Genomic DNA, 9,673 nt, shown 5'->3' on the forward strand with positions numbered 1-9,673 from the left:
ACTTCCTCTGGGGTTCAGCCTTGTCGCTGCACTGCCTCTGTGTGCGCCACCCAGGGGGCCCGGGTTGGGAAGGGGACTGCCACAGCTGGGTCTGCCATGGTGGCCCCTGGCCTCTGCAAGTTTCAAGGCACATGAACTGTACTTTCCCTCCTCAGTTGCAGGGCGCTATCATGGTCGCTTCCTGCGTCCAGATGCTGGTGGGATTCTCAGGCCTCATTGGGTTTCTCATGCGCTACATTGGCCCCTTGACCATTGCTCCGACCATCTCCCTGGTGGCCTTGCCTCTCTTTGATTCTGCGGGCAACAATGCTGGGATCCACTGGGGCATTGCCGCCATGTAAGTACTCTCTGGGAACGGAGTGGCACCTAAGTTCTTTCTGGTGGAAGATTACCCAGCAAGAAGAATGTGTTCTGGATATTGGCAAATTCCTGTGGTTTACGGATATTTTCATGAATACTCCGATACCTTAAAAAGCAGCGAAACTGCCACAATTTATTATTAATACTGTTTGTTGCATTTTTAGTACTCAAAACAATGAAGTAATCACAGGCAGCGTAGAAGAATACTTAGTGTTCACAAAAAAAAACCGATACTGCTGGTCCTCTGCCTGCTGGGTTTTATTGCAAATGTCCGTGCAAAGAGAAGGGTGCAAAGACATGGCTCCAGCTCTCAGTAAGCTTACGGCGTAGGAGAGAGATGAGCCTTGGACCCACGGAGCTGTGACACCGGGAGACAGTGACGAGAATCGCAGAATGCCAAGCACGTTCAGGGGAGGGGGTGGTGGAAGCCAACTGGGAGGGTCAGGAAGGCTTTATGGAAAAAGAGGCCTTAAGCGTTTCAACAGAGCTTCGAAGGGACTTGGGGACAGCACCGGACACACTGCCACTGCAGTCTGACCACAAGGACTTGCAGAACGACCCAGGAGAGAGGACAGTCTTGGACTCTCACCTCACCGGCTCCAACCACTGGACCCATCCAGCTGCCCACCCCCAGGGGATCACAGCCCCCCTCCCCGCTCTTCCTCTCCAGCCACCGGCGGCTCTGAAAGGGAACAGCCCACCTTTTCAGAGATGGCAGGACGCTGCCCGCGCTGCCAAGAGGGGCCTCGATCGGGACCCTCCCGGTGCGGCCACTGCCTCCCCGTCCCCGAGACAGCGGTGGCTCAGCCTCCTGGACGCTTGCTGAGGATAAGCCCCAGCTTGCCGGGCTGGGCATGGCATGTTTCTGTTTCAGGACCATCTTCCTCATCGTGCTGTTTTCTCAGTACCTGAAAAATGTCGCTGTGCCCATGCCCATTTACAGAGGACAGAAGAAGTGCCGCGTGTCTAAGTTCTACCTGTTTCAGGTCTTCCCGGTAAGAAGCACTCCCCGCCCTCTTCCGTTCTTAGTGGACTCACCCGGAGAGTGGGGGGCATCCCCTCACGCTCCCAGAAGGTCCCCAAAGCAAATGCTCCTCCTCGTGTGGTGGCTCCTCCCCCCCGACCTGCATTCATCCTCTGTAGAAGGAGGCCCGCTGACCGTCCGTGGGAGTGCTCCCTGGCTGCTGGTGCGATGTGGTCCCCTCATTCCACAAAGCTGCTCCCCCAGGAGCAGAGAACCCTGCCCCAGGCCACTGCTTTGGGCACCAGTGCGGGACAGCCTTCTCACGTTCCTGGGGCTGTGCTCCCAGCAAGGTTCACGCCCGACTCCACAAAACTAAGGACTCTGTCGCTCAGATCACGTTCCTCCTCAGCGGCCCGTGGGCAAGCCAGATCCCTCACAGCGATGCTGGTGCCCCCTCTTCAGACACCCCGCTGTTGGATTTGCACCGGGGTTAGCTCTGTGTGGCTACCAACCACACGGTATGTTTTCTGGTTTAATTGCACCGTGAGCTACGTCTCAAATTGTACAAAGGTACTTCCACGTCTCGTCCATCTTTCACCACCCTGCAGGTCAGTGGTTCTACAGTTCACTGTGCAAGAATCAGTTGGGGACATCGCTCAAAATACACATTTCTGGGGTTCTGCCACCAGGGATGAAATATCAGTATATCTGAAGACCCTGCTCTAAGAAATCTTGCTTCAGGCCCTGCAGAGCAGTGATTGTAATGCCATCGCACAGACGAGGAAACGGAGGCTCAGGGAGTTTGATCCAAGGTCATGTGACCAGCAGGCAGTGGAAAGGAAGACAGATGGTAATCCTTCCGCCCCAGGCTGTGCCTGTTTTGCTAGACACTTCTGCCTCTGTTTGATACAAGGTCTTTCCAGAGTTTATTTTCTACATTCCGTTAATGCACTAATTATGATGCAGATTGTAGTTGTCACCACCAGGGCCAGTAACCCAGCACTTGCTTATTTCAAAGAGCTTCCCTGACCTGCCTCCCTGGCCCAGCACCTCTGGGAGGCGTTGGCAGGGGCCAGGGGGTCTGGGATGGGTAGTGAAGCCCCTCCCTCTGGCAGGTGCTGCTGGCGCTCTGCATCTCGTGGCTTCTCTGCTTCGTGCTCACAGTCACCAATACCCTCCCCACGGCCCCCACGGCCTACGGGCACCTGGCCCGCACCGACACCAAAGGCGATGTCCTGAGCCGGGCTCCTTGGTTTCGCTTCCCTTACCCAGGTAATGAGAAGATAGGGCCCCTTTATGACTGGGACATGTGTTTTCCAGGACTGTCCGTGGGGCCCAGGGCACTGGATGGAGAGCTGAATAGGGGCAAAGGATGGATCTCTTCCAAAAGATCTGACAAGGAGGAGCAGGCTCTGGGGAGTCTGTGTCAGACCCCTAGGAGAAGAAGGAGACCCTCAGATTGTCCTAAAAATCCTCTGAGGGTGGAAGGAAAAAAAAAAAAAGAGAGAGAGAGAGAGAGGTTAGAGTGGGAGAGAGCCAAAGCATAAGAGACTGTTAAAAAATGAGAACAAACTGAGGGCTGATGGGGGGTGGGAGGGAGGGGAGGGTGGGTGATGGGTATGGAGGAGGGCACCTTTTGGGATGAGCACTGGGTGTTGTATGGAAACCAATTTGACAATAAATTTCATATATTAAAAAAAATTCCTCTGAGGGTGATAGACCAAAGGCTCCCATTCCAGGACCTTCCTCCAAGACTGTCTACATCCCTCCACCCCTCCTCCATGTTACCCAGAACCCACAGCCTGAGCGCGGGCAGATCAGAGACATTTCACCCTTCTGGCTAGACCTTTGGGACTCTTCCTGGATTAGTTGCATCTACCCAAGGGATCCCTGGGCTGAATGAGAACGTTTCCAGGAAGATGAGGTCACGGCCATCCCATAGCCCACTTCTGGTTGTCTTTCCTAGCACTTCTTGGCTCGGGGTGTATTAATAACCATGTACCAGGGAGGGAGGGCCTGGCCCCGCGGACTGTGGACCCAGAGCCTCCCTGAGTGAGAATCTCTGCTTCCAAAAGCTTCAAGATGTGCCCTGGGAAGAAGCCCTGTCACTTGCTCTTTTGCACAGTGACCTCCAGGTCTGCGTGTCTGACTTACCCTCAGGAAGGAGTGGGAGGGCAGGAGTCCAGGCCAAAGCCTCTGGACAGTCGTGGGGTTGGAAGACATACTTCCTGGTCTTGAAAGCCTCGCAGGGGCGCCTGGGTGGCTCAGTCGGTTAGGCGTCCAACTTGTTCGGGTCAGGTCATGATCTCGCGGTTCATGGGTTCAAGCCCCGCATCAGGCTCTGCACTGACAGCTCGGAGCGTGGAGCCTGCTTCGGATTATGCGTCTCCCTCTCTCTCTCTCTCTCTCTGCTCCTCCCCTGCTCACGTTCTGTCTCTCTCTGTCTCTCAAAAAGTAAATAAAAGTTAAAAGAATTTTTATAAGCTTTCCAAAGACGCCCCCGGCAAAGAAGTTATTTGGGGTTCAGCAACCTGCCGCCTTCTGGATTAACATTCCCTCTGTGCTGCTCTTTCAGGACAGTGGGGCCTCCCCACCATCAGCCTGGCTGGGGTCTTTGGGATCATTGCCGGGGTTATCTCCTCCATGGTGGAGTCGGTAGGCGATTACTACGCCTGCGCGCGGCTGGTGGGCGCCCCACCCCCTCCGAGGCACGCGGTCAACCGAGGCATCGGCATCGAGGGTCTTGGCTGTCTGCTGGCAGGGGCCTGGGGGACCGGGAACGGGACCACGTCCTACAGCGAGAATGTCGGGGCGCTGGGTATCACCAGGGTAAGTCTGCTGACGGTGACTGATGGGGTGGGCTGGGTGCCCCCCAGTCTGTCCTCAGTGCTTCAGTCTCTTGTCGTTGCTGGAACAAATTAATCACAAACTTCGCAGTTTCAGACGACTCAGATTCCTTCTTTTACTGATCTGGAGTTCAGAAGTCCAACACGGGTCTCAGCGAGCCCAAATAAAAACCCTGGCAGGGGCTGTGTTCCCTTTAGCTTTGATTCCAGCCTTTGTTTGTTGTTCCTTTTTAGGAGCATAAACAAAACGGGAAAAAAAAGAAATGTATTTTGATGTGGTTAAATTCTTGCCACACGTCCTGTAATGAAGACAGTTCAATAAGTAAGCTCTTAGGCTGGAAAGAAAAAGAAACAAAGGCAGAATCTGCTACTTATCGTAGCATTAATGGACTTCAGTAGTCGGCACTAGAGTATCTTTTTAAAAATACTTGAAAAAGTACTTTTCATTGTGGTTAAGGGCACATAACACAAAACCTGAAATCTGTATCAATTAAACGAGGCCTTATCCTCCTCTCTCCCTAGCACCTGTCAACCACCATTCTACTTTCTGTCTCTGTGAATTTGACTAGTTACATCACAGGAGTGGAATCGTGCAGTATTTGTCGTTTTGCGACTGGCTTATCTCCAGGACTGTCCACAGACAGCCCAGTAATATTCCATCCCATGTATAATACACACACACACACACACACACACACACACACACACACACCACATTTTGTTTATGCCTTGTTTTGTTTATGCCTATGGCCCTTGACCTTCATGGAGGAACCGTTGCGTGTTCTTCATCTCGTCTCCCAGGTGCCTCTCTGTGTCTCACTGTGCTCCAGACTTGCCTTCCCACCTCCCCCCACCCAGCTTTACTGAGACATACTTGACATGTAACGTTGTGTAAATTTAAGCTGTACCGTGTATTTCTTTGAAAATACACTAACATATTGCAACATGATGGCCACCATTAGCTAACCCTCCCATCAGGTTATATAATGACCATTTCTTTTTTTTTTTTTTTTTAACAGTGTGACCATTTAAGATCTACTCTCTTAGCAACTTTCAAGTATACATATAATACAGTGCTGTTAACTGTAGTCACAATGTTGTACTTAGATCCCCAGAACTTATGCATCTTCTAAGTGGAAGTTTATACTGTTTGACAAACATCTTCCCATTTTCTCCCCGTTTTTTCCACCCTGGTAACCACCACTCTCCTCTCTGTTTCTGCGAATTTAGCTTTTTTTAGATTCCACATGTGAATGATACCATACGATACTTGTCTTTCTCTGACATAGTTCACTTAGCATGGTTCACTTAGCATAGCCTTCAAAGTCTATCCATGTTGTTGAGAATGGAAAGATTTCATTTGTTATGGCTGAGTAATATGCTATTGTGTATGTATACCACATTTTCTTTATCCATTCATCCATCAGTAGACGTTTAGGTTGTTTCTCTATCTTGGCTGCAGTAAATAATGCTGCAGTGAACACAGTTGCAGATATCTTTTCCAGTTAGTGTTTTGGCTTCTGTGCATAAATCCTCACAAGAGGAATTGCTGGATCATATGGTAATCCTATTTTTAATTGTTTGAGGAAAAGCCATACTGTTTTCCATAGTGGCTGTGCCAGTTTGTGTTCCAATAAACAGTACATAACGGTACACAAAGGATCCCTTTTCTGCACGTCTCCACCAAGACCCATTATTTCTTACCTTTTTAATGATAACTGAATCTAATAGACCTGAGGTGGTCTCTCATTGTGGTTTTGATTGAATTTCCCTGGTGATTAGTGATGTTGAACATCTTTTCATGTACCTGTTGGCCATTTGTATGTCTTCTTGGGAGAAATGTCTATTCAGTTCCTCTGCCCATTTTTAAGTTGTTACTGTTGTTGTTATTGAGTTGTATAGGTTCTTATATATTTTGGGTATTAACTCCTTATCGGATATACGGATTGCAAATATATTATTCCATTCTGTAGGTTGCCTTTTTGTTTTGTTTAGTCCCATTTGTTGATTTGTGCTTTTGTTGCTTACACTTTTGGTGTCATATCCAAAAAAATTGTAAAAATCAATTCCAAAGGGATTCTCCCTATGTTTTCTTCTAGGAGATTCATGGTTTCAGGTCTTACGTATAAGTGTTTAATCCATTTTGCATTTAGTTTTTTGAATGATGAAACGTAGGGGGTCCAGTTTTATTCCTTGTATGTGGTTCTCTGGATTTCCCAGCCCTCTTTATTGACAAGACTGTCCTTTGCCCCATTGAATATTCTTGGCTTCCTTGTCAAATATTAGTTGATCATGTTTGCATGGGGTTTTTTTGTGGGCTCTCAGTTCTGTTCTATTGGTCTATGTGCCTGATTTTATGCCAGTACCATACTGTTTAAATTACTATAGCTTTGTAGTGTTATTTGAAATCAGGAAGTGTGATTCCACCAGTTTATTCTTCTTTCTCGGGATTCCTTTGGCTATTTGGGGTCTTTTGTATTTACGCATGCATTTGGGGATTTTTTTTTCCTATTTCTGTGAAAAATGCCATTGGGATTTTGTTAGAGATTGCATTGACTATACAGATGGCTTTGGATAGTATGGTCGTTTCTTAAAAATTTTTTTCTGGATGTTTATTTGTGAGAGAGAGAGAGAGAGACAGAGCATGAGCAGGGGAGGGGCAGAGAGAGAGGGAGACACAGAATCCGAAGCAGGCTCCAGGCTCCAAGCTGTCAGCACAGAGCCCAACGCAGGGCTCTAACTCACGAGCCAAGAGATCATGACCTGAGCCGAAGTCAGACGCTTAACTGACTGAGCCACCCAGGTGCCCCGTGGATAGTATGGACATTTTAACATTAATTCTTCTTACCATGAACACAGGGTATCTTCCCATTTGTTTGTGTCTTCTTCAATTTCTTTCATCAGTGTCTTTTAGTTTTTAGTGTACAGATCTTTCACCTCCTTGGTTAAATTCATTCTTAAGTAGTTTATTGTTTTTGATGTTATTATGAATGGATTGTTTTCTTTATTTATTTTTCCTATATTTTGTTGTTTGTAGAGGAATGCAACGATTTCTATATGTTGATTTTTGTATTCTGTGACTACTGATTCGTTGATTGGGTCTAACAGTTTCTTGGTTGACTCTTCAGCATTTTCTGTATATAAGATCATATCACCTCTACTGTCATATATTCATGCCTTCATTGTGTTGAGGTGTGTTCCTTCTATACCCAATATGTTGAGAGTTTTCATCATGAAAATATGTTGTATTTTGTCTCATGCTTTTCAGCATCTTTTGAGATGATTGTATGGTTTTTATCTTTCATTTTATTTATGTGGCATATCACATTTATCATTTGTATATGTTAAAACATCCTTGCATCCCAGGGATAAATCCTACTTGGTCATGGTGTATGATCTTTTTAAGGTGATGTTGAATTTGGTTTCCTAATATTTTATTGAGACTTTTAACCTCAGTATTCATCAGGGATGTGGGTCTGCAGTTTCTTTTATTGTCTGGCTTTGGTATCAAAGTAATGCTAGCCTTGTAAAATGAGTTTGTGAAGTAAGTATTCTCTTATTTTTATTTTTTAAATATGAAATTTATTGTCAAAATGGTTTCCATACAACACCCAGTGCTCATCCCAACAGGTGTCCCCCTCAATACCCATCACCCACCCTCCCCTCCCTCCCACCCCCCATCAATCCTCAGTTTGTTCTCAGTTTTCAAGAGTCTCTTGTGTTTTGGCTCCCTCCCTGTGAAGTAAGTATTATTAATTAACTCCCTTTGGCAGTTTTGGAAGCTGATATTTGCAGAGGTTAAGTCATGTGCCCGAAGTCATACAGGCAGCTAGGGGCAGAGCTGGCGTTGGCTCTCAAACGCCCATTCCTAAGCATTGGGTCAACTGCCTCCCAAGAGAGACCTTCGGCCTCACTGGAAAGCCTTCTTAGAGGAGCATTTGAGTCAGGACTTTAAGATGGGGATAGAGCAGTGCGCGAAGAGATGAGGGCAGAGGCCGAGACCCAAGGTCCCACCCTCATCCTTTCCCAACCCCCATGTGGGAGCAGAGGGGGGCCATCTGGGCTCATGCGGCTGCTCTTTCAAGTCCACCGGATTGTGATGTGTGGTGCCCCTGGAGCAAGGCCGAGGCCTGGCTGGAGCTGAGCGTCTTGTCCCACGTCTCCCTGAGCAGGTGGGGAGCCGGACGGTGATGGTCGCTGCCGGCTGCGTGCTTCTCCTGATGGGCGTATTTGGGAAGATCGGGGCTGCCTTTGCCACCATTCCAACCCCTGTGATCGGAGGCATGTTCCTGGTGATGTTTGGTGTCATCACTGCCGTGGGGATTTCCAATCTGCAGGTGAGGCGAGGCACCCTTTGAAGCGCGGCCAGTGCATCTCTTGAAAGGAGCCCGTGAGAATTGGGATGAAGAGAACAGGGCTGGGCAGGGGAGGAGGAGAAGGAATCCTTGGTTCCCAGAGACCACAGTGGGCTCTGAACGGAAGAAAGAAATAGCCGGATGCACCCAGACTTCTGGAAAACAGAAACTGCAGCAGTTGGACTCGGGTGGTCCTGACCACTGAGCTCCCAGGGTCAAGTGGAACCCCGGCCTGGCTTGCCGGCTGCGTGTGATGCCCTGAGTCCAGCCTCCCTCCCCCATCTCCGGTGGCAGTGGGAGGGGAGGGGGCATTTGGAGGAGAGAGAGATCGCTGTGCAGTACGGGTGCTGATGGCTCTGGGCTGCCCTGGGGGCTTCTCTCCTGCAGTACGTGGACATGAACTCATCCAGGAACCTCTTTATCTTTGGCTTCTCCATCTACTGTGGTCTCGCCATTCCCAACTGGGTGAACCAGAACTCTGAGAAGCTCCAGACAGGTGATTCTCTGTCTCCTAGACTGTGACCTCTCCAGGGGCAGAGGCAGGGGGCCCTCGGCCCCTGGGAATCCTGGTTGCTTTTGTCTCCATTCTAGGGATTCTCCAACTGGACCAGGTCATCCAGGTCCTGCTGACCACGGGCATGTTTGTCGGTGGATTCCTGGGCTTTTTCCTGGACAACACCATCCCCGGTAGGGCTCACCTTCTCTCTGTAAGCTAGCGGTTTGGGTAGGCGGTCAGCATTTGGGCCACCCACATTGCTTCGCTGAGCCCAATTACCATGTCAGGCTGACCACAGCATATGTCGAGCAGGCCCTGGGTCTGGCGGTGGGGGGGCGGGGGGGGTGGATGTACAGGATGGTATTAGCTTTCTAGGACGGCTGTAACAAAATGCCACAGACTGGCTTAAACAACAACTGTGTGTTCTCACAGTCTGGAGGCTAGAAGATTGAAATCCAGGAGGTGGCAGAGTTGGTTTTTCCGGAGGGCTCTCTCCTTGGCTTGCAGATGGCGGCCTTCTTGCTGCGACCTCACATGCCCTTTCCTCCATGTGGGTGCCTCCCTGCTGTCTCTCTGTGTGTCTTATTCTCTTCATGTTATGACACCAGTCAGATTAGATTAGGGCCCACCCTAAAGACCTCATCTTTAACTG

General features: G+C 49.1%; 1 protein-coding gene across 5 annotated transcripts in view; it reads left to right on the forward strand.

Moving 5' to 3' along the window:
• The window catches only part of LOC112867010 (solute carrier family 23 member 1-like), a 57,019-nt gene that overhangs the window by 37,651 nt on the left and 9,695 nt on the right, over positions 1 to 9,673 (forward strand). For all 5 annotated transcript variants that reach the window (XM_086689471.1, XM_086689462.1, XM_025929971.2 and 2 more), the window contains exons 5-11: positions 156 to 337; positions 1,235 to 1,355; positions 2,440 to 2,596; positions 3,900 to 4,153; positions 8,343 to 8,507; positions 8,913 to 9,021; positions 9,117 to 9,212. In XM_086689471.1, coding sequence (XP_086545597.1) covers positions 156 to 337; positions 1,235 to 1,355; positions 2,440 to 2,596; positions 3,900 to 4,153; positions 8,343 to 8,507; positions 8,913 to 9,021; positions 9,117 to 9,212 — 1,084 coding nt within the window. The remainder of the gene's footprint in view (positions 1 to 155; positions 338 to 1,234; positions 1,356 to 2,439; positions 2,597 to 3,899; positions 4,154 to 8,342; positions 8,508 to 8,912; positions 9,022 to 9,116; positions 9,213 to 9,673) is intronic.

This window comes from Puma concolor, chromosome A2 (assembly GCF_028749965.1).
Source record: "Puma concolor isolate L17-30 chromosome A2, mPumCon1.1.hap2, whole genome shotgun sequence".
Lineage (NCBI taxonomy): Eukaryota > Metazoa > Chordata > Mammalia > Carnivora > Felidae > Puma > Puma concolor.